The sequence below is a fragment of the Myodes glareolus genome, chromosome 11 (assembly GCF_982192425.1).
Source record: "Myodes glareolus chromosome 11, mMyoGla1.1, whole genome shotgun sequence".
NCBI lineage: Eukaryota > Metazoa > Chordata > Mammalia > Rodentia > Cricetidae > Myodes > Myodes glareolus.
The window spans coordinates 88,467,384-88,492,336 of NC_142036.1; the positions used below are offsets into that span (position 1 = coordinate 88,467,384).

At 46.8% G+C, this 24,953-nt stretch overlaps 1 protein-coding gene across 2 annotated transcripts in view; it reads left to right on the forward strand.

The window, feature by feature from the left end:
• Positions 1 to 24,953, forward strand: part of Cdhr3 (cadherin related family member 3) — a 65,639-nt gene that overhangs the window by 23,435 nt on the left and 17,251 nt on the right. For both annotated transcript variants that reach the window (XM_085697754.2, XM_085697757.2), the window contains 7 exons: positions 1,357 to 1,451; positions 2,108 to 2,212; positions 7,130 to 7,278; positions 9,980 to 10,169; positions 18,549 to 18,720; positions 19,855 to 19,957; positions 24,525 to 24,623. In XM_085697754.2, coding sequence (XP_085553880.2) covers positions 1,357 to 1,451; positions 2,108 to 2,212; positions 7,130 to 7,278; positions 9,980 to 10,169; positions 18,549 to 18,720; positions 19,855 to 19,957; positions 24,525 to 24,623 — 913 coding nt within the window. The remainder of the gene's footprint in view (positions 1 to 1,356; positions 1,452 to 2,107; positions 2,213 to 7,129; positions 7,279 to 9,979; positions 10,170 to 18,548; positions 18,721 to 19,854; positions 19,958 to 24,524; positions 24,624 to 24,953) is intronic.

Here is a 24,953-nt window from a genome sequence, read left to right on the forward strand (position 1 = left end):
GATTTTAGAAAGTGTGTGTTTGCACAGAAAGACCAGGAATGAATTCATCCAAATGATGAGATTTCACACGGGGATTTCAGTTCATCACTTTTTTTTTTTAAATGTTTTTATGTCTTCCCCAATTTTGTATAAAAGTATATTCGTTACAACTAGAAAGAGATTATTACACAACAAACAGAAAGTAAACACTTCTCAAACTTTGTTTAAAGACTCTATATTGGCTCCAGAGGAGACTTTAATCTATTCTCTGGCCACTCTTCTCTGGTCCAAGGAACTCTGCAGCGGCCACACACCATGTCTTTGGTTGGAGACATTGGCTGTGTGTCTTTGATCCTAGGCTTTGGGAGCTGTGGTTCTGGTTTCAAACCCTCCACTGGTTATCTGGCTCTCTCATTTAAGACCTTGGGGATACATCACCTCTCATCTTAGCAAGCAATAGTGAAACATTTTAACCCGCGAGCCCTTTACAGTAAAGGGATATGAACTGTGGTTTCGTCACCCTTCATGTTTAACAGTGCGCATTCTCGTTCAGTCCTCCTGATGGCAGAGCATGGAGCCATCGGAGTGGTCCCTAAGTGGCAGTGGGAGGAAGAGGACATGTCCCCAGTTCTGTTCTCTTGTTTCCTTGACTCCACACTCCAAGTAAGGAAGCCATCTTGATGAACACCTGCAGAGGAATATAGCCATGGTCTTCCTGTGGGCTGGACCTTAGAGGCTTCTACATGAGACTGCATGTTTCTAGCAAATGTCATGGGTGTGACAGACAGCTGTCAAGAGAGTGGCATTGGGCACCGGCATGAAGGACAACAAAGGCCCTCAACTTCCCAAAGATATGGGAAGCTTACTTTTATCAGTGGTCTTGTATCCAGGGTAAAGTTTAAGAACAGCGTATCCCCAACTCTCAAGTCCTCCTGTCTCCCACATCCCCAAGTTACAATGGCCTCTTCCCTGCTGTCATTTCAGTGAATGACCTTCAAGGTTCTAATCGTCAGCCCTTTCTAGGATAAGCGCAGGAGCTCATTCATGGTGGCAGGGTCCTGGTCTCTAACGGGGGGTAGTGTGCTTAAGTAGTGTTGATAAGTAAAGGCACAGTGTCAGAGCCAAGGTCAGCAGAAGTAAGATGACAGAGACATGGAGAGGGAGGTGAGAGCTAGCGGCCGCCCTTCCATTGGGGAGTGGTCATCAGAGCCAGGGGTTCCAGTTGTATCCAAAGACCTTTCTCCTCGGCAACCAGGACGTCTCAGACATCTTCCTGAACCGTTTACAGCATCGTGTAGGCCAAGCGTGCCAGACATGACGTGAGCAAACATACCTAAGGGTGTTCTGACATGCATCTGACTTTCCCTTGCTTTACAGTATTTCCTCATCTCTCCCTCAAAAAACTTCAGGATGTCTGCGGACGGCACCCTCTTCTCTACCACTGAACTGGACTTTGAAGCAGGACACAAGAGGTAACTTTGCCAACCACCTTCCCTGGAGAATGACTGTCCGTAACTCAAGGAAAAATAAGGGAATCGCCAGATATAAACACAAGGTGGTAGGTCCCTGTGCAGCCTGGATTATGGCTAGGACCTCAGCTTCAGCGGGCTCCAAACCCTGGTGTAGGGGAGCGCATGCCCAGAACTGGGGGTGCGGGGTAGGAAGGGCAGCATCTGGACCATGGAAAGTCAGAAAGTATGACAAGAGAGGTCAGGCTTTGAGATGGAAGCCACGGACCTTGGGAAAGCCAGAGGAGGCTCCTGGCTCTAGACCAGCCAAGAGAAGTAGAGTGGTTGTGGAGGATAGGGTGTGGCTCTGTGGTGGAGTGCTTGTCTAGTGTAGGGAGGCCATGGCTTCCATAACCAGCACCTTGAATGAATGAGTAAAATGTGAGCCTCAATTCCTGGAGAATGGAACAGGTCCATTGCAGGGACATTGTAATGCGGAGAATATGACTTGGCTGGCTTTGACTCCAGACTGAGGAATGAGGGAATGAGCCCCATGGCCAGAGCGGGAAGGCGTCCCAGTAGCCTTTGAAGGTGCCTAAGAAGCAGAAGGCTGCTCGCTCTCTTCCTCTGTGGCTGTGTCAGCAAGCCTGTCTCTTGCACTTGGAATGTTACCCTGACAGCTTCAGTCTTCTCGTGGGAGTCAGAGACAGCGGGAACCTGACCGCCTCCACAGCGCTCCGGGTGACCATTGTGAACATCAACGATGAGATCCCACGCTTTACCAGGTAGGCCCGAGGGCACACAGGACAGGGCTCAGAGAGTCTGCTGCCATAGCTGTCTAAGGCATGGCAGAGAGATGTGCTTTGGTCAGGTCTAGACGAGAGATAAGACATAGAACTCTGCAGGGTCCTTCGTGCCTCTTGGCCCCGTGTTCCCCCTTTGCTCGCCAGGCCTCCTGACCCCCCACATTTATTCACATGCACCATGGGACTACAGGCATGGTGGAAAGGGGGGGGGGCAACGGCTGAGCACAGCGCTCCCTGTGAGTCCCTGTAGGAACGCAGATGAATACAAGGCAGGCCCTTAGTTATTAACGTGCCCCGTGTCAATAATAGAACCCAGAAGCCCATGATGGTATCATAAGGCCACTGGCGCACCAGAGTTTCTTCTTGGCTTGGTGAGCCCAGAAAGACATCTTGCTGTGGCTGCCACATTTCATGCAGCAGGAACCTGGCCCCGTTCCGGGCCTGCTGCACATGGGGATTCAGAAAGGTGGGAGGGGAATTAGAGGCGGCAGACGCCCTGCAGAGCCGCCTTGCTCTCTGCTACCCTGAGTGCGCACAGGCCCCAGCCACAGGGAAACAGCGCCATCTCGTGCTCGGAGGTCAGCAGCATTAACGGCTGCGAACAAATACTGCACAAGCTGCTCTCCAAACCCAAAGGCAGGGCACAGTTATTATTTGTCCATTGAAAGCAAAACTAGAGCTGGGAAGGTGGCGCAGCAGTTAAGAGGACGTATTGCTCGTACGGAAGTCTAGAGTTCTGTTTCTCCGTACCCAGCACCTGCCCTGGGCGGCTCACACTGGTCCATTACTTCAGTCCCCGGGGATGAACACTCTCTCCCAGCCTTCTTGGGCACCTACACCCACGTGTTTACATGCACACACAGAGACATATGCATAATAAAATAGACCTTTGAAATTATTAAAAATAGCCGGGCAGTGGTGGTGCACACCTTTAATCCCAGCACTCAGGGGGCAGAAGCAGGCAGATCTCTGTGTTCAAGGTCAGTCTGGTCTACAGAGTGAGTTCTAGGACAGCCAGGGCTGCATAGGGAAACCCTGTCTCGGAAAATCAAAGACATATGTGTGTACATATATACATATATGCATATATAATATTTAGCATTACACACAATATATTATGTATTATATATTTTAATCATGTTTACATTTATCTATTTTGTATGTTTACATATTTATATATTATATATTTTATATATGTTATATATGTATATAATAAAATGAAAATATTTGAAACAGCCACAAGCATAAAAGCAAGGTGAAGCACTTGCAAACCTATTTTAAGAGGCTGGAAAGTAGGTTCTGTAGATAAAGTGCTCACTGTGTTCAATCCCTAGAACCCACGCAGAGAAGCCAGGTGTGCTTGCACACTTACAACCCCAGTGCTGGGGAGACAGAGACAGACAAATCTGGGGTTCACTGGCCAGCCAGCCAAGCCTCCTTGGTGAAAGGCCCTGTCTCAAATAAGAAAACAAGTGGACAGCCTTGAGGAACAACATCAAGGATGTTCTCTGACTTCTGTATGTACGTGTACTGCATGCATGAGAACATGCAAGTAGACACCCAACCAAACATGTTTTAAGACTGGAAGGTTTTAAGGGTACCGTGCATCCAGGCTAACTTCATGCCGCTTTGCAAACCCAGCACAGTGGAGACGCTTCTGTGGTTCAGTGGTTACAGCAACAAGTAGGCATCCTCGGGATGTTTTCATCAGTGCCTGGAGCTGGGGTCCAGAACATTTCTACAGATGGGTTGGCCTAGAAGCAAACACCAGTAGGTTGAGAAACGGTTGTGATATGGCAGTTCAGATGCAGGTTGAGGCATTGGCCCGCATCGCTCTGTGGACCAAAAGATCTAGGAAGGTGATAGCTGTGGGGTTGGCACCCCTATAGCCAGAAATACTCTCCACAGCACAAATGAAAAGCACGTAGTAGCTTCTCTGGTGCAGATCTGCTTTGAGCAATGTCTTCTGAAATATAAACAATAAGCTGTTTAGCAGAGAGGGGAACTGATCACCAGAGGCACCTTCAGACTCTGGTTCTCACTCGTGATTTGAGAGCTGGACCGGAGTCAGCTCTGAGTTGGTTTTGCTTCGGTGTTCACGGTGGCGTCAAGGTGTGTCTTCAGGAGCCTGCACTCCAGAGTGGGGTGGGGCAGGACACTGCCTCATTTTGCTCAGGCTGTTCAATGACAAGCGGCAGAGCACTTTTGTGGCCATTCGTCCTCTGGTAATGGGTGCCAGCCAGGCAGTGCTGCCGTCTAGCTGCTCACCCACAGGGAGGAGGTTGCCCGATCACACAGAGAACGTGATTACCTACCCACCGTGGTCCTGAGCTCTGGCCGTGAGGTGTAGCACAGAGCTGAGCGCAGATGTGAATGGTAATATTTATCCTCTCTGGTTATTTTAAGATTTATTTATTATGTATACAGTATTCTGTACACAAGCCAGAAGAGGGCACCAGATCTCATTCCAGATGGTTGCAAGCCACCATGTGGTTGCTGGGAACTGAACTCAGGACCTCTGGAAGAGCAGTCAGTGTTCTTAACCACTGAGCCATCCCTCCAGTTCCTCTCTGTTTGGGTAGACCTGAAGTCAGAGCTTTTTGTTGGGTAATCTTCTTTATAGACATAAATCTTAGATCAAATACTAAAACTTTATTTTCTGCCACACTCGCTGTCAGGACAATGAGGCGCTCTCCCTAACAGCCAATCCTGTTTCTTTCATAAGAATCTGGCACAGCCAACATGAACTGGAGTCATCGAGCAGGGTTTAAGCTCACATCCCAACTTGAACCAGATGCTTCTCAGGGGCAGGACTGTCTCACACGATGGAGTTTGTTTAGAAGCATCTTCAACATGGGAAGAACAGTTCCCTCCCCAAGTTGTGACAACCAAAAGATGTGTCTTAGTATACTTCCCCCCCCCCCACACACACACATACATACACGCGTCCAGAACCACTGCCTAGAAGGAATCAAAGATGGGAGTGAGGGCAGATTCCTCCCGTGCTGTCTTCTGTCTGTCCTAGGCAGCCTGGGGCTCACTGTTACCTCTGACCCTGGGGAGTGTGTGCACACCCGCGTCTGTCTCAGTGAACACTCTGGTCTCTGGGGCTCTGGAACCTGCATTTCCACTGAGCTCACTGGTGATGCTGCTGGTGCTGTGAGTAACTTAGAGAGCCCAGGACAAGGCTTTGCAGGCAGCAGGGGCATCTTTATTTCCTTTTCTGCCACTGTGATATGCTGTGATAAAACATCTGGCCCAGGCCACTCACACAAGGAAGGGTGTTTGGGGGTTGACAGTTACAGAGGAGGAGACTGCATCACCATCACCGCCGGTAAACAGGACCCCAGGCAGGTAGAGCAACAACTTAGGGCTCACATCTGTAACCTCAATTGGGAAGCAGAGCTCAAACTGGGAAGGGGGAGTCTTTCAGAACCTCAAAGCTTACCCCCAGTGAAGGACTTCCTCCAGCAATGCCACACCTCTTAAGTCTTCCCCAAAAGCACCAGCTGGGGAGTAAATATTCAAATGCCAGAAACGATGGGGGACATTTTATCCTTCAAATCACCAAGCACCTTTACTACCCTAGCTAGGAAGTTATTAGACCCTATCGAGTGGATAGAAAACATCCTGCATTAGAAACAGAGTTCTGTTGGCTCTAGAAAACAAGGCCACCTCTCTCATCTGGCTCCATCTCTGGTCCCTGCTGCCCCTGGCTCCTCTGTCTCTGCCTACTTCTGTCACACACTCTGAGAAGGGAGATGGAGAGTGAGAAAGAGGCCAAGGGCTCACTCAGTGGGACCCCAGACAGGGAGGGCCCCACACTGGAGTGACTTCTAAGACAAAACAAGCTTACTCCTCCCCGACAATAGGGTTCATGGTGGGAGACCCACCCATGGGTGCTATTGGGCCCAGGAATTGGGGAATAGTCCATGGGGTAGGCTAAGATGAAGACCTGGGTTCGGATTGTTTCTGCTTCTCTTGAGTCCAACTCCAGGCTCTGTCTTGTGTCTGCTTGCTCTGGTCAACCCTGTGGGGTAGCAGTGGTGAGGTGAGGGCAGCAGAGCAGTCAGAGCCCTCGACATGAGAGCAGCATTTGGAGCTGAGACAAAGCCCGGCTCACTTCAAGGAGGGGCCACGAGGGGAAACGGCACCGTAGGAAACAGGGAAATTAAAAGTGGCTCTGCCACGCTGAAATGATCTCACTACTGGCCTTTTACAAACTCATGGGGATCTGAGAAAGGTGGGTACGCTGGGCCCTTGGCGTGCTAGTGTACACAGTGACCATTGGGGAACAGTGCCATGGCCGTGTGACTGCCAGGGGCACCTCAGTTGAGAGAGCTGGCCTGGGAAGGAGAGCCACCTGAAAAGATGCCCATATTCCATGTGGAAATGTTGTATCCTCAGGCAAAAGAAGAAATAAACAAAAATCGGAGATGCGAGAATAGGCAGCATTGGGTTTCTGGCAGGTTTCACAGGGTGGATTCCACAGGGTGGCGTCATGCGCAGTGAGGAAGCCTGCAGTCCGGAACATCGCAACCGGATGGGTTCTTTAAAAGGATTCAGACAAAAACAGGGAGGAGAGACGCTGACTGGGTGGATGCATCTTTATGTGAGGGGGTGTTAAAGATAGAAGGCGTCAGGCAGGTAGTCAGTGGCTGTGCCCGTGTAAATGGCTGCAGGAGCAGCAGCCTGGCACGCCTCTGCATCCGCAAGGATGTGATCTTTGGAAATACAGACGCCAGTCACCCTCCTTTCAGCCGCTGTGTTCTCTGCATGTTGACGCCACTCAAGCAATGCGGTGCTATATTTAGCACACCCCAAAATACCTACAGCCCAGTCCGCACCCGCCCCTACCCCTGCAAATTAGCCACGTCTGCAATGTTTTTGTTCCAGCCCAAGGAGAGAGTACTCCATCCCAGAGGAAGTGCGTTCAGGAACCATCGTGGCGAACATCACGGCGGAGGATCCTGATGACGAGGGCTTTCCTGGCCGCCTCCTCTACAGCATCACTACCGTCAGCAGCTACTTTGTCATAGACCAGCGTGAGTCATCCACAGCATCCTATCCCGTAGCTGCTAATGCTGCCGCCGGAGTGGTTTGTAATGCTGTCTTCCTCCCTGGCACTTGGCCTGCCGTTCTCTCCAGGTTCAGCCTTCGTTGTCAGGGAAAAGATGTAAGAAAGGCAACCAGCCAAGATCGTGGAGCCTGAGCAGGGCCGACTGTGAATAGGCTGGGTCACCTGTCACTTTTGTGGAAGGGGGTGAAATTTTTTTTCTTCACTGCCATTAAAATTAAGGTTGAAATCCCTATAAATAGAATCCACATATCTCCATCTATGTGGAAATGAAGATTAAAGGACACAAAGGAAATGTATTTTATGGTTTTTCTTTTTAATTTGATTTGAGGCAGGGTTTCTCTGTGTAGCCCTGGCTGTCCTAGAACTCACTCTGTAGATCAGGCTGGCCTTGAACTCAGAGAGCTGCCTTAGTGCTAAGATTTAAAGGTGTGTGCCACCATTGCACAGTGCTTTTTTTTTTTTTTGCAAGTCTTGGTATGCAGCTCTGACTGAGCTATAATTGCTATGTACCAACTCATAGCAAACCTTCTGCTTAAGCTTCTTGATTACTGGAGTTACAGACATTAACCACTAGTCTTGTCTGGAAAATTGCATTTTTTTATACCATTTGATGAAAAAGTAAAGGAATAATTATGATTGAGGGACAAAGGGTCTAAAGCTGAAGTAAATTACACAAATCCTGGTGTTTGGATGTCTCTGCCCTTCTAGATGGTGGCGCTTACCAATCTCTGGACAAATCTCTCAAGTGAAGGCCTGATGGGTTTCTCTGGGGAGGACAGAATAAGGGTAGAGAGGCCCTCCTGCTTCCCCTGCTATCTCGGACATCAGGGCGCTATGTGGTGAGCCCCATCACTCTCTGGAAGGAGCCTGTAAAGGAGCTTGCGCTCCTGCCCTGTGCACACATTTCTAAGGATGCAGAAGGGAAGAGTAGTATGAACTTAACTGAAACAAAGTGAAGGCAGATGTGTAACGTCAATGTCTTCAGTAGTCGCATTAAAAAATGAAATTACGGCCGGGCAGTGGTGGCACACGCCTTCAATCCCAGCACTCGGGAAGCAGAGGCAGGAGGATCTCTGTGAGTTCTGGGCCAGCCTGGTCTACAGAGTGAGTTCCAGGACAGGCTCCAAAGCTACAGAGAAACTCTGTCTTGAAAAACTAAAAAATAAATAAGTCAGTAAATAAATGATAAAATAAAATTATTCTTAAGATCCAAAATATCATAATTACAACATTATTGATATTTGAAAGTAATTGAGATACTTTATATTGTTTTGTTTGGAAGCTTGTGTATTTTATACTTAAAGCATATCTCAGTACAGACTGGCCCCATTTCGGGGGTTACATAGCTCCATGTGGCTAATGGTGATGCACAGGACAAAGTCTCTCTAGATCAGCTTGCTAGAGTGTTGGCCCTTGTGTTCCCGCATGAGCAGCCTTGCACAGAATGTGAGCTTCCTCTCCTCTGGAACAGCCACCTTACTGGAGACTTGGCACTCCCCAGGCATGATGCTGAGCAACTGCACATATCCTTCCTAGGCACTTACAAAACCCAATGCACTAACATCATCCATGGTTTACAGAGGAAAGCCGAGGGCTTGAGAGAGACCTAGACAGACAGCTTCAGCGAGTTTTCCCAAAGCCCCAGCTCATGGAAAGACTTGGAAGTCCGCGCCAGATGATGCTGGAGCCTGTCCCTTTAGCCATCATATGTCCCATCTCCATAACTCCAGGCCACATCAGCCTTCACTTTACATGGTGCTTTTGTGGAAACCAGCATTGAATAATCCCAGACCGTATGTCACTGGTCCTATAAGCGCTGGAGTACACCTAGTCTGGGCCTGGGGAAGTCATGAGCGTGCAAAGTCAGCACCTAGGATCTGTGTCTGGAAACTTCTGAAGGCTTTTGATATTGACAACCTCACACAGATAAGAGTGTAGTGATAGATGATCTCGGTTGAAAACACTCCGGTGTTGCAAAAATGAACTTTTATAACTACACACACACACACACACATACACACACATGCGCCACAAACACACAGTAGTGCTGGGGATTGAACCCAGGGTGCTGTCTGGGCCAGGCTGACACTAAGCCTCAGAGCTTATTCCCACCTCCCCCTTTTTTTGAGTATTTAAATTAAGACTGGTTCCAAGTAATAAAAATGAAAGCAAATCAAGCTAAGCATGAAACTGGGGAAAGAAAGGAAGAGGAGAAGAAAGGAGAGAGAGGAGGGGTGTGGAGGAGAGGGAGGCACATCTCCTCAGAAAGAGTCAAGTGATCTGGGCATAGGAGAGTGGGAGCCAGCGCTGCCCCAAGGATCTGGGCCTTCACTTGGAGCTCCAGCGGTAGCCTCACTCATTCTCCAAAGTGTGTTTCTTAGCAACAGATTCTCCAGTAATTGAAGTCAGTTACTCACCTGTTCTGTCAGCTGTGGACAGTGCTGTACCCAGGGCTCAACCTGGAGTCCAACCTGGTTTTAGAGCAGGGTCAGGTCAGATGTCCAATAATGTCAAACAGAGAAGCACACATCATTTTACAGAAAGACATGTCTGTATAGGGCTATACCCAGGGTAAACCAGCCATCATTCTAGAACCATCATTCCTGGGCTCCCCATGTTCCTTGTGCCTTTGTCCTTCATTTGACCTCTAACCTCTGACTTCTTAGTGACTGGGACAATCCAAGTGGCCCAAAGGCTGGATCGAGATGCAGGTGAACTGAGAGAGAATCCCATCATTTCTCTGGAGGTTCTGGTGAGGGACAGACCTTCTGGGGGTCAGGAGAACCGTATCCAGATAACCTTCACTGTGGAAGATATCAATGACAACCCTGCAACTTGCAGCAAGCTCACTTTCAGGTACTGGTGTGTTGAAATGTGTTCCCTCTTGGGTGGCCCTCAGTCTTTGGCTTCTCTGACCTCGGATAGCATCAGGGAAATGGCTCTTGACAAGCAGATCTGAGTGCCCCATTTTATTCAAAGGTCTTTTTCTTATTCTTTTCCCTTCCTCTTTCATTTTCTTTCCTCTTCACTACTTTTCCTCTAAGTGTGCTTACAGTGAATTTTCATTTCAGCACATTTGCACCAAGGATCCTCTCTGGACTGTGTCTTGTCTTTCTTTATTGCCCCCAGAGGTTAGAAAGTGCTGTTAACACTTGTAATGGAGTCAGGGCTGCTAACTAGGATCTCCCAAAGACACCCATAGTAAATAATATGAATAAACCAAGCTAAGTACTGGGGTAAAGCGAAGGAAAGCATATAATTCATCTTTCGTAACTTAATAAATGAGAGGGAAATACAGACGCATGTGGGACATGAATTATTTTATATATATGTGTGTATCCACTTGCTCTTTGAGTCATAATTAATTCACAATAATTTTAAAATAAAGTCCTTTAATAATGACTTATTTTTATTTTATGTGTGTTAGTATTTTACCTGCATACATGTCTGTGTACTGTATGCATGTTTGGTGCCTGTAGAGCTCAGAAGAGGGCATCAGATCCCCTGGAACTGGAGTTATGGAGAGTTAGTTGTGAGCCTCCATGGAGGTGTTAGGAGCTGAACCCAGGTCCTCAGGAGGAGCAGCAAAGTGCTCCTTTACATGCTGAGCCTCCTCTTCATCCCTACCAAGTCCTTTTCTAGTCTGGGTTACTATGCTTTCCTTCTTCTTAAACCATAGAATTGTCTTTTTGCTATTTTGACAAAAGTCACAGATTGGGAATTCTTCCATAATAGCTTCTGTTCCGTGGTTTCCATGTTAGCCAGTCTTTGGAAGTCTTAATGGGGCAGTGTTGGGGTAGAGTGCATTAGCAATGACCTTTGTGGGCTGAGTGCCCTGCGTCTAAGGTAGGACTGGAGATCAGAACAGATCTCTGTGTTGATGACCCTATAGACAAAGGCTCTTGGGTTGTCTTGACTGGGTTTTCAAGTTTGCTCCAGGTGGCTTTGAACAGACTCAGCACAGAGTATGGTCATGCAAAAGGTGAAGAGTCCTAGACAAGACCATCCCGGGTATGTGATAACTGTCAAGTTTACGTGTTATGGTTATGAGCAGCTCCCCACTTCTACAACTTGCCTGCTCTGCTCAGTGTTCGAGGGTCAGTGTGATGACTTGGAGTCTGTTCTGAACACATCTCAGATCCGCCATGCACCTTGCCCTATTCCCCGGAAGTCTGCCTTCTTCCACCTTCTAAAGGGTCTGTCCCTGTAAGGCATCCCTTTGCACAAAGCACTCTCTTTCCCTCAGTTCCAGTTTTAGGGTCTTCTCCCTCCACTGGTACTTTCCAGTCTCTGGGTAGCAAGGATGCACAATTCTGTTTTTTTTCTCCCAGGTTTTTCAAGACAAGGTTTCTCTGTGTAGCTCTATATATCAGGTTGGCCTTGCACTCGCAGAGATCTGCCTCCCGAGCGCTGGGATTAAGGGTGTGCACTACCACAACTGACTGCTCCACTCTTATTAACCCTGAGAGAGGTGTCAGCCCTTGCACTTCCTACACACACCAATACATCTCTTTACTAAATCTAGATTCATCCTTATCTGCCATCTACCTCCTGCTGAGACCTGGTTGATGCAGTCACAGCCTGGACCATGTTGTAGACTACTCTCCAAACTTATGCATTCCAGATGCTCAGTCTCTTCGATGGGCAGGGATGGGTACCACAGATAGTTAGGATGTGACTTCCATAACACCACAGGCACAGTCTAAACCTCATAATTTGCTACCAGAAGGGTCCTGTGGATGGAGCAGAGCTTTGCTGAACCTCTCACTTCCCTTGGAAATCTCCATTAATGCTGGCCCTCTGCAGCGGTCCCAATAAGTCCTGGAAACTTCTCTTTATCCCAAGTCTTCTGGCTCTTTGTTCCTCCACACGGAGGGGTATCAGTGCCTGGAGTAGACTGGGCTGTCTCAAGTCTCTTGGTTTGTTTTCTCCTTTTCTCGTATCTGTTCATCGAATATTCTGGCTTCCTGTGGTCTCAAGTCCCCTGAGGTGGTAGGGCATATTACCCAGTGAAATCACATTTGGAATGTCGTCGGTCCTCCTGTCCAGGCAAGCCCACAGAGAGTCCTGCTCTTGATTTTCTCTCTAAATTAGCCCCGAAGTCCGTCACACTAAGTCAGTTCCTGTGCTAATTATATTCATGTCTGAAGATAATTCTAAATAATGCAGTCTTCACCTCCAGGCTTCTGCAAAGATGATAGCTCCCAGCAGGGGTGGGGGAGGGAGCTGTTGACGGCTTAGAGGAATTATAAGTGAGGTGGGTTCTTGAATGGCTCCTTCCTTTGAGCTCTAAAGTGGAAATCTTCACTTTAAGAGCTCAGCCTGCATGTCCACGACACCCGAACATACAGACCTGTGGGTGGTACTGAAAGCCCTGTCCACGTATCCGCCATCCCTTCCTTGATCCCTTCTCCATCCCAGCCATTACAACCCCAAGCATAAAAGCCAAACAAAACCCCAGGACAAAGGGAAAGGAACTGCATAGTCCCTGACATTTACACTGGAGCACTGTGTCCTGACGCTTCTGCAGATGGGCTGGAGGGTGGGAGGGCTGGGTGCCAGCATTCATTAAGAGCAGCTGGGTGATAGCTGGGGGCTCAGAGGCTGTGGGTGGGTGGGGCAGGACAGCCCGGAGGAGGCAGATCCTTTCGGACGCCCACATCTTTGCCCGGGGAGGCCGTGGCATTCCCAGGTTGATGATGGATGGGCCCAGGGCTCCAGGGGAGGCATTGAAGGCAGAGAGATGGCCTCTGGTCAGGCTGTAAATTGTCCAATCCTTGGCTGAAACTGCTTTGCAAGCTGTTCATGAACAGGAGGCGGATCCAGAAAGCTGCTGGGCAAGCCACCTTTGCCTGGTGAGGGCCTCGGTCTCTGCTGGCTGTGAAGGAGAGAAGCAGCTTCCCTGAGAGGCAGGGATTGACAAATGAGGGGGAGTGGCTGTCCAAGAAACAACGTTTGCGCGGGAGGGATACCAAGTGTCAGGGAAAAATGAAAAGAGCGTGTCAAAACTGTTGATGTAGCTGACGGTGCCTGCCTAACGTGCAACAGGCCCTGGGTGAGATCTTCAGCAGTACATGTGTGCACGTGTGCGCACACACACACACACACACACACACACACACACAGAGAGAGAGAGAGAGAGAGAGAGAGACAGACAGACAGACAGACAGACAGACAGAGACAGAGACAGGAACAGACAGACAGAGAGGGGGGCAGACAGACAGACAGACGGAACTGTGCACTCCGGTACCAGGATCCTGAATCGCTCAGACGGCACACTCTACCAGGTCCACAGTGCTTTTATCAATGCTCCACAAACATCCATGATCTAGATAAAATTATATAATTGACGGTGTTATGGGGAGCTCACTAGTGATGGCCACTCAGGCATAGTGTACAGACAATTGGAAGTCTCTATTCTAGCACCTAGGACCACACCCAAGTGTTTAGGAACCTGGGTGGAACCCCGAGTGTCCGGAACATGGGGTTTTTAAAAGCAGAAACCACATCTCAAGGGCTTCACAGAAGTAAGCCGTTTGAAGCAGGCAGTTTTAGCAGACACTAAGGTAAGTTAGCTCGGACATCCTGACTCTGGGTACCTAGAATAGAGTGAGTAGTTTTCCATGGGGTTCTCTATCAAGGAGACCAGATTCTCGTTAAACCTGGGATGGCCTCAGCCAGAATACAAGATGGAGGAACCTCTGCACTACCTTGCCCCATCACGTTCCCCACTGGTTCTATGGCATGAGTCAAATCATTGACTCATCCTGTTCTAGCAGGGCACAGTTGGTGCTAGGGACCAGTTGCTCATTTGGCCATGCAGCTGAGGATGTCGGGTCCCTCTGTTAGCCCGATCTGGTTAAGAATCACGGTCTAGCTAATGCTGACAGTAAGGTGGTCAGCCTTGGTGATCAGGTGACCAGAGACTGATAGCCAGTTATCTGATCTATACCTCCCTTTTCCCCTTTCTTTGCGCTTTTCCCTGGCCATGGCAAAATTTTCTCTAATTAAACGTAATTGGTTGTTAGCCTCCGCACTTTTCTGTGAATACCCACACCCGATCCAGGTGCGCACTTTCCTGAACTCGGGTCCACGAGAATGGACGACTGTCCTAAGGGTTTAAACAAACACACACAAAGAGACCTGCTCACTTACCAAAGAGCAAATGGCCACTTTATTAAACTCAAGTTGGGTGTTTATACCAATGGGCAAGAGGGTTCAAAAGGGCACGGGCCCCCTCCCATCAGGAGCAGTGGAATAGGATGACAGGCGCCCAGGCGCCCCAGGCAGAATCAGCGGGAGCCAGGTGTGGCAGGCGTATAGGGCCCGCAGCTGGAACCTTGTTTACAGGTGGAATCACCATAACAAAAGAGAGCCAAGTTCTTTCTAAACTATACCCTCAAGCCAGAGCTAGTGCAGAATCTCCAGGGAGCCAGAGGTCAAATGGCCCTGCTAATCGCCAGGAAGAAGGGAAAAAGACCTGTGTACCTACAATTGGTTGGGATAGAAACAGCAGATTTCCCCTAAAGCCATACATAATCATCTCCATTTCATCAAGAGAAGATGTAAGCCTCTTCAATTGTGCAGAACCACTTCTGCTAAGGAGTCTGCTTGCTTCTCTAGTCTTGAGTCCTCTAGCATCCTTTGACTTGAGTTCTCTCGTCCTAGTCCACGTGTTTAGTCAATTTTCTCAAGTTTTTATCCCTGATCGTGACGACCAATGTTCCTATGACTGTTGCCCCACCAATACTGGCTCCAGTCGGGAGCAGAACAAGGATGGGAGCAGCTTTTTTTTTCTCATTGCAGCCTCTGGTCCATGTTAATGCGTGCTCTTCTTTCCCTATTATGTAGACACACCTGGGGCAGGATGTACATGAGGACACAGAGGAGGGTCCTGGTGTTTTGGAATGCCTCTGAGGAGACACATCTAGTTAAACCATTGGTACATGCCCACCAAGTGGTCTCAGGGGGCACAAAGTTTGGCTGCTGATGGAAGACTTGAACCTGGGGAGTAATAGCAAACACTGGAGTCAAGTGAGGTTTCTCCATCAAAAGTCCTGGACTCCAGGCAGGTTCCGGCTCCCTGTATGTCCCCCAGTATCAGCTTACGCTGTTCCTAGTTGCAGTTGTTTGTATTTTCTGGGGGACCAATGGTCTAGTTGGTGTCTAGTCCTATGTAGTAAGGGGTTGAGGGTTCAGCACAGTCAGCAGTTCTGACCCATTCCCATCTATGAGTGGTCAGATGAACTATGAACCTTGTCAAGGGTAGAGAATATTGAAGCAGGATTCCCAGTCCCAGTGCCAGTGGGGCCTAGTGTGGTAGTGCTGTTGGTGCTGGCTGCAGCCAGTCTCACAGAGGGAATGTTGGTTGGGGCGAACTCCTTTCTCTTGGACTGTTGGGAACCATCAGTCTGGGGTCTGGAGAGGTGGCCTCCCTGAATAGTAAACATTTCCTGAGTCTGTTTTGGTAGCATGATAGAGTCTTATTTTCCAGCTTCTTCCAGTGTCCCACAGAACATTGTCATCCCAATGTTGACTCCAATCTCTCAGTATTATGGTAATGGGATTGCAGGTCCCTATTATGCAGTGTTCGGGAGATCCCCTCTTTGTGTGTGTGTGTGTGTGTGTGTGTGTGTGTGTGTGTGTGTGTGTTCTTTGGACACAGATAGAACTGGGTTTTCTGTTTTTCTCTCTCAAGAGATAGGTCTCTACAACCATCGCTTCTGTAGTTTAACCAAGCTCCATAAGTGGGCGTAAAAGAACAAAGGTCTATATGGAACCGGGGTTGCTAATCTGTAGTTGAATTGACGATCACCTTTCCTGTGTCTGTTATTCTTAATTCTCCAGCCCAGAGAGGGCCTACTGAGAGTTGTAGGTTCCTGTCCCCTACAGAGAAAGGAAAAGGGTGAATGCAGTGTTCTGGGTTCATGATCTCAGGTCAGTCTTCTACTGAAGGGGTCTGAAGTCACATGACGGTCCACCTGCCCATCATCTTTGACAGCCTTCTTTAATTGGGAGGGATGGATTCAAGGAATGACTTGTTCACAGCTGGGGTGGTGGGGACATCTGGGTAGAGTCCCTTCCAGGCTGGTGCTAGATTTTGGGTAGGGATCCTCTTTTTCCAAACGGAGTGTCCTGGGTAGAACTGGTGGGCATGGCAGGATTCCCTTCGCGGCCTGGTCAGTGGCCTGGCGCCCCACCTGCAAAGCCGCAAGGGCTTGAGAAGGGAATGATTAGACATTTCTGCCTGGGGAGTCACTCAGAGTTTGAGGAGGATGGGAAGTGGGCTTCCGGACATAATTTTGGAATATTTTTGGGTTGGTTTTTGTTTTTAGGGCTTTTGTTTCTTTGTTTGTTTTGTGTTTTGGTTGGTTGGTTGGTTGGTTGGTTGGGTTTTTCAAGACAGGGTTTCTCTGTGTAACAGCCCTGGCTGTCCTGGAATTTGCCCTGTATACTGGGCTGGCATTGAACTCACAGAGATCTGCCCACCTCGACCTCCCAAGTGCTGGGATTAAAGGTGTGCCACCACCGCCCAGCTTTCCCCAAACTTAATTTTAAAAGGAGTGAGCCCCTCTGGTAAGCAGCCCTGAGCAGGGCAAAGGAGAGGAGATGGGCCCGTTTTCACCAGGTTCAGGACCAGTTTGCTCAGTCTCCTTTAGAGTTCTTTTCAGCCTTTTTCTCTGACCTGAGTTCTGTGTCTTATATGCACAATATAATTTCCAGTTCATATTTAATACCTTCGTCAGATTTTGAGACACTTTGGCCACGAAGGGCAGGCCATTGTCCTACCTCGAAACTAGGGGGTTCATTTCCTAAAGAAGTTTCTTAGTGACTATTGGGGCCCTCTATGTTCGTGTGGGGCAGGCCTCCGATTGTCCTGAGAAGGTGTCTACAAACACCAGCAAATATTTATAGCCAAAAGCAACCGGATCGATTTCAGTAAAGTCCAGTTCCCCGTGTTCCCCACGTCCACTTCCTGGGTCCTGAATCCCTTGTAGAATCTTTCTTCTCCCTTTGGGGTTTACCTGAGCACAGGTGGCAGCTACATGTGGTGATGTCATCCGGCTTCTCTGATTTGGGATATAATACTCGGATCTGAGGAATTCAGAAGGTTTTGTGTGTCCACTAGGCGGGTGGCTTGGTGGGATTCCATAACCAGTCACCATCCAGAGTCACAGGAAGGCACCCGATATCCTTGTTTATCCTGTTTTGCTTGTTCTCGTTTCTCGCCGGGGCTGTATTTTGACTGTATTTTGGTTGGTCTTGTAAGCTGGGATCCCGCAGGGCTACGAAGACTTGGTTCAGACTTAAAGTTTGCAGTGATCTTAGCACAGACCATGAAAAATCATGTCCGGGGACTTTAACTTTCTTCAATAAACCTTGAGCCCCCTCCAAGCTACTCTGTGGTTTCCTGTAAGATGAGGACAAGAGTCTAAACCTCCTGGAGACGCAGAAATTAGAGTTTCTATTTTGTAAAGGGCTCAGGATGAAACAGCACACAGTTACTGCTTAAAAAGCGGTTCCTTAGTCGAAGAATCAAGGACTGCATCCATGGCATCACACAGTGAAGGCAGAAACAGACTGGCAGATACGCTTTCTGCCAGTGTGGTCTTGTGGACACGTGTCTTCTCTTGAGGAAGCAGATGCTGTTACTGGCCACAGCCTAACACAATCCTTGCTCCATGGTTGCTGATCCCAAGTTCATTTTAGCTGTCACAAGAAAAGACTGTAGAATGTAGAAGGAATACACTTTGGTAGTGAGAGACTCTGAGCCTTTACTCTGTGGTACTCTGTGGGGCATGCTGGAGATCTGGGGGAAGGGCACTCCAGAAGCCGGTGCAATGCCCTGGGCTAGAGTCTTGGTGGCCTGCGTTAGGGGCATCAGGAGCATCCCTTTCTGGTGGGAGGTGCAGAGGGCAGGGAGGAAAAGTGGGAGCAGGCGAGGAGAGTCCTGCCGTCCAAAGGTGAGATGGTGGTTGAATGGCCGAGCTTTTCGGTTCTCAGGAGCAGGATGCGGTGCCCTGATGCAGACAGGATGCCTCCTCTAGCTGCGGTATTAGAAGCGGTCCACAAGGACTCAAGGGCAGAAGAGGCGAGGGCAGCAAGGAGGATGCTGCCACAGCCAAGGACTTGTGGACTGAATACAAAGTTGAGGTATTAGCCTCGGCCTCGGTGAGAGGGCCGATTCAGTTGCCGTTTGTTAGGGGAAAATATTGAATTCTATCTTTTTGCCAGCATTATGTTGACTGAAAGCGCAGCCAACGGAACGTTGCTCTTGGACCTGAACAAGTTCTGCTTTGATGACGACAGTGAAGCTCCGAACAACCAATTCAACTTCACCACGCCATCTGGAGCGGGGAGCAGCGGCAGATTCTCACAGCATCCAGCTGGCTCCGGGAGAATTGTGGTCAGTTCATGGTCATTGGCTCATTAAAGGGACGCTGGGGAAGCTGGTTCAACATGCCTGGTGCGTCTGCTGCCCTGCAGAGAGAACTTTGCAAGGCAGGCTCCTCTCAGAGCCGCCGTAACTGACAGACTTAATCGTGGCTGTGTGTTCCTGTCCGCCCTTTATTTCACTTTATTTCACTCAGGCTTCCGCATCCTTCATTACCCAGAGCTGGACTGGGGCCTGAGGACTTTGCAAGCCTGCTAACTGAGCTGTTGCAGACATAGCGGTGCCCTCTGTGAGCACGCTCTTCTGTTGTTTGAGTGCTCGCACCTCAAATGAGGTGCCAGGGGGAGAGACCAGCCCCGGCCATCCTGAGAGATTCTGCACCACAGAACCACAGAGACCCCAGAGCCACCGAGGTGGGCTGGATCGGGTTCAGCACCGTTGTGTGGCCTCTGTTCACACAGGGCTCCTGCTGTAGGGAAGGATAAAAGAGCGAAAACGAAGGCCGTGGCAAGGGTCCTGAGCGGGTGTTTCCAGCAGAACCTTGGGGTTGCCACCGCCTTTCTCCTCAGCTTTTTCTACCTCCCATCTCAAACTGTCTTCAATCCCTTAGAAAGTCATGGGGTCATTAAAAAAAAAAAAAACAACTAATTTCGATTTTGGGGAAATTCTTATTTTTTTCTTAGTTTCCTAATCCATAGCCACCATTTAAGATGTAGAAAACACTGAAGAATGTCACCATATAGGGGTGAACACTGTCAACATTTTGATATATTTTTCTTCTCTATATGATTTTATGTATCTATATATATGCTTACATGTATGTTAAATAATGGAAACTATTCCCGTATAAAAGGTTTCGTTTTGTACTTTTCTTCAGTTGTTCTGAAGGTCTGAACCTCGTTTGTTGGGCAATAGTGCTAACTAGTTAGGTGGACTATTGGAGATAGATTTTCTCCTCTGGTAAATTCTTCTGAGTAAGCTCTCCAGCTCCACCAGAGTATGGTCATGTCTGAAAACTCCTCAAATGTCCCAGCAAATGGTTTTCCTGCTGTCATCCACATAGCCGCTAACTGTATGGAAATAGATTGTCAGCTCAAAAATGGGACTGTTTATCCTGTGTGATCTATTTTCTCTGTTTTGACCTAGTTAATTGGTGATCTAGATTATGAAAACCCAAGCAACCTAGCAGCTGGCAATGGATACAAGGTGATAATCCAGGTGCAAGATGTTGCCCCTCCGTACTATAAAAGCAAGTACCCTTTTTTATTGTTTTTATTGAGCTATTCATTTTTTTCTGCTCCCCTCCCTTCTTCTTCCCTCCCCCCTACCCTCCCTCAAGGCCCCCATGCTCCTAGTTTACTCAGGAGATCTTGTCTTCTTCTACTTCCCATGTAGATTAGATCCATGTATGTCTCTCTTAGGGCCCTCATTGTTGTCCTGTGTGCTAGATTCATCTCAGTCAGCAGTTTGGTGAAGTAATTTTTGGGGGGGGTGTTCACAGAAACCTTTCAGGAGATCTTGTTCCATCAAATCTTATTAGTCTGGAAGCAATCCACAGGTTCTCATCCTCCATGGAAGCAAAAGAACCTCTTTTCCGAAGCAACACATTCATAGGCTCAAACTTTGAAGTCAAGAAACCTTTAAAAACATATATGTTCGTTTAGTTTAGCAGTCCCCAGAATCAAATGTCTCTCTGCAGTCAAAATATTCAAAGAAAACACAATAATATACATAATCTAGACTCTCTGTGTATATTTTATCTTTACATGGCTTGTCTTTACTTCTTTAAATCTATGACTGTAACTCTGTCTCTTTAAAGACTTTATCTTTTTTAAAAAACATTTACTTCTTTTTATAAATATCTATATTCCTTTTCTTCTCTCTCCCAAGTCTACGTTCATTTATTCAACACTGACTGATTTAGAGGTCTTTTCCATTTGAATCTGTCTTTATTGTATGTCTGTAATTATTTTCTGGCCAGAAGCACTTCTTAAAATGCTAAGCACTTCTTAAGAATCTAAGCTGCGGCATTGCTAGGGTATATACAGCCCTGCCTGCTTGCTCTGCCCAGTCCAACATGGCGGAAGTCCGTCAGTGCCTGAGACTGCTGGGTGGGAGTCGTCCTCACCACTTCAACTCTGATAACCAGTTGGCCCATGCTGGCACCATTGAACTTGTACGCTGTCCACAAACCACATTTAAATGCTCCATGGCTGGACCTCCAGGAAGAGTCAGAGTTCTCACGGGCAGCACAGCCCAGAAAGCCAGCATTTCAAAGCAACACAGCTTTTTTTTTTTTCTGCTGGCACTGAATCAGGAAAACCTCTCTTAAAGGAGCCATGCCTCTGCTTGCTTCTAGCAAACAGAGCCCACCCAAGAAAATGCCATTGCCAAACCATGTTTAACTCTGTTCTTTTGTGTCTAGGATTCCTTTTAAGCTTTCTCAGGGTTTAAGTTATTGTAGTTGGCCACGCTGGCACCCATTTGTTGTAAGGAGGCTGCTTGTTTGTTTCCCAGCCACTTGGCAGCTCAGATCGGAAATAATCACACAGAAACTGTATTATTTAAAGCACTACTTGGCCCATTAGCTCTAGCTTCTTATTGACTAACTCTTACACCTTAATTTAAACCATTTCTAGTAACCCAAGGCTGTGGTTTACCAGGTAAAGTTCTGGCATCTGTCTCTGGCAGGGCGACATGGCTTCTCCTCAACTCTGCCTCCTTTCTCCCAGTATTCAGTTGAGTTTTCCCCACCTGCTCTACTCCCTGCACTGGCCCAGACAGTTTCTTTATTAGCTGATGGTATTCACAGCATACAGAGGGGAATCCCACACCAGTCCCATTTATTAATTCTTCCTCTCAGTGTCTGTGCTACTGGGGTTATATTTAAGAAGTGGTCTCCTGTACCAATGCCTTCAAGAGTACTTCCCACTTTCTCTTCTATGAGGTTCAGTGTGGCTGGTTGTATGTTGAGGTCTTTGATCCAATTGGACTTGAGTTTTATGCATGGTGATAGATATGGGTCTATTTTCATTCTTTTACATGTTGATATCCAGTTAAGGTGGCACCATTCATTGAATATGCTTTCTTTTTTTCCATATAACATTTTTTTGCTTATTTGTCAAAAATCAGGTGTTCATAGGTTTGTAGATTGAAATCTGGATCTTCAGTTTGGTTTCTTTGGTCCTCCTGTCTGTTCTTTATGCCTATACCAGGCTGTTTTCAGTACTGTAGCTCTGTAGTAGAGTTTGAAATCAAGGATTGTAATGCTCCCAGAAGTTCTTTTATTGTATAGGATTGTTTTGGCTATCCTGAGCTTTTTGTTTTTCCAAATGAAGTTGAGTATTGTTCTTTTGAGGTCTGTGAATAATTTTATTGGGATTTTGAGGGACATTGCATAGAATCTGTAGATTGCTTTTGGTAAGATTGCAATTTTTACTGTGTTAATTCTACCTACCCAAGAGCATAGGAGATCTTTCAATTTTCTAGTGTCTTTTTCAATTTTTTTCAAAGATTTAAAGTTCTTGTTATACAGGTCTTCCACTTGTTTGGTTAGAGTTACTTCAAGATATTTTATGTTATTTATCATATTTATGTTATTATTGTGAAGGGTGGTGTTTCTCTGATTTCTTTCTCAGCCCATTTATTATATGTGTAAAATAGGGCTACTGATTTATTCGAGTTAATCTTGTATCCTGCTATATTACTGAAGGTGATTGTGAGTTGTAGAAGTTCCTTGATAGAATTTTTGGGGTCCCTTATATAAACTATCATATTTTCAGAAATAGTGAGAGTCTGACGACTTTTCTAATTTGTATCCCCTTGTTCTCCTTTTATTGTCTTCTTATTGCTCTAGCTAGAACCTCAACTACTATATTGAATAGATATGGAAAGAGTGGAAACCCTTGTCTTGTTCCTGATTTCAATGGGATCACTGTGAGTTTCTCTCCATTTAGTTTGCCGTTGGCTTGCTGTGTATTGCCTTTATTATGTGTAGGTATGTTCCTTGTATCCCTGCTCTCTCCAAGATCTTTATCATGAAGGGATATTGTGTTTTGTCAAAGGCATTTTCAGCATCTAATGAGATGATCATGTGAATTTTTTTCCAGTTTGTTTTTATGGTGGATTACATTAACAGATTTTCATATGTTGAACCATACCTGCATCTGTGGGATGAAACCAACTTGATCATGGTGGATAATTTTTCTGATTTGCTCTTGGATTTGGTTTGCCAGTAGTTTATTGACTATTTTTGCAGCAATGTTTATGAGGGAGATTGGTCTGTAATTCTCTATCTTAGTAATGTCTTTGTGTGGTTTGGGTATCAGAGTAATTGTAGCCTCATAAAAAGAGCTTGATAATGTTTCATCTGTTTCTATTTGTATGGAACAATTTGAGGAATATTGGTATTAGTTTTTCTTTGAAAATCTTGTAGAATTCTGCGCTGAAACCATCTGATCCTGGGCTTTTTTTTGTGGGGGGGGGTTTGGAGGCTTTTGATGATTATTTCTATTTCTTTAGCAGTTATAGGTCTATTAAATTTATTTCATTTGCTTATCTGGTCTTGATTTAATTTTGGTAAGTGATATTTATCCAGAAAATTGTTCATTTCTTTTAAGTTTTCAATTTTGTGGAGTACAGGTTTTTGAAATATGACCTAATGATTCTCTGGATTTCCTCCATGTCTGTTGTTATGTCCCCCTTTTCATTTCTGATTTTGTTAATTTGGATGTTCTCTCTCTGCCTTTTGGTTAGTTTGGATTAAGATTTGTATATTTGGTTGATTTTCTCAAACTCTGTCTCACTGATTCTTTGTATTGTTTTCTTTGTTTCTATTTTGTTGCTTTCACCTCTCAGTTTGTTTATTTCCTGTCATCTAGTCCTCCTGGGTGAGTTTGCTTCTTTTTGTTCTAGAGCTTTCAGGTGTTGTGTTAATTCACTAGTGTGGGATTTTCCCAGCTTCTTTATGTAAGCATTTAGTGCTATGAATTTTTCTCTTAACACTGCTTTCATTGTGTCCCATAAATTTGGGTACATTGTGTAGTCATTTTCACTGAATTTTAGGAAGTCTTTGATTTCTTAGTACCCTTTTGAATTATTTCATATGGCTTCTCCCTCGGCAGCAATGATTGAACTGCTTTAGGCAGTTCTAGGTATTGGGCACAGGGGCTTCTGTTACATCCACCAATCAGGCCCCAGCATCTACCTCCTCCCGGGGGGTGGGGAGGTCAGAATTACAACACTCGAGTGTTCTTGGAGTCCTGTCCTTTCCACTTGCTACTTTTCACACGGCTTCACTATTTCCAGTGATTTTTCAGGAAGTGCAAATACTAACACATAACTACATTGGATGTGTGCTGCAGTTGTCACGTTCATGTTTAAACTCTTGGGTTTGGCACACAAGCACTTCCATGATCTTCATCTGTCAATGCCAATCACTGCAGCGGCCATGAGAGAAAAACAAAGTTTTATGCCATGGTGTTTTTACATACGGCTAGAACTCTCCCTCCCGTTCTACACTACTCCCACACTTCACTGTCCCCTATACCACTCTCTCCCTATTCCACACTGTTCACTTACTGTATATTTTCACAATCACTCATCTGTCTCTCTTTGTCCATCTCAGGCTTTTCTCAAACCTTCTCCTCCAGGTTCAGCAGTGGTTTGTGTTTGTGTTGTTGGGGAAATCTACCTCTAAGTGTCTTGGAGACAGGTCTCTCCTGTACCTCAGCCCACACTTACAAGATGCTTTTAAATGCCCACTGAACATATGGGTACAGGTTGTGGTGTAACTTAATTTTCATTTCCCTTTTTAGACAACATCTACATTTTCATTCTAACAAGTCCAGAAAATGAATTTCCACTCACCTTTGATAGACCATCATACATATTTGATGTGTCAGAAACAAGACCAGGTGGGTAAGCGCAAAATCACAGACCATAGGATCTTGCCAGGCTTTATCTGACTTCAGTCTCTACAGACGCACAGCTCCTGGCTGAGACCACCAGAAGGTTTTCACAGGTTCATGGCTGTTTTGTGTTACTGCATCCTTCCTTGCTTGCTTACCTCCCTCGCTCCCTCTTTTCCCCCTCTCTGCCCCTACTCTCTCTTGCTCTATTCTCTCTCTTTTTTGAATTGCTCTTGGTACTCCAGAGACCTCCAGGTTAAACATGGATCTTGAAAACTTGGTTAAACTGCATTTCCCTGAATGCCCGGATTGCTTCCTTGCTGTCTGCCTGGTTTC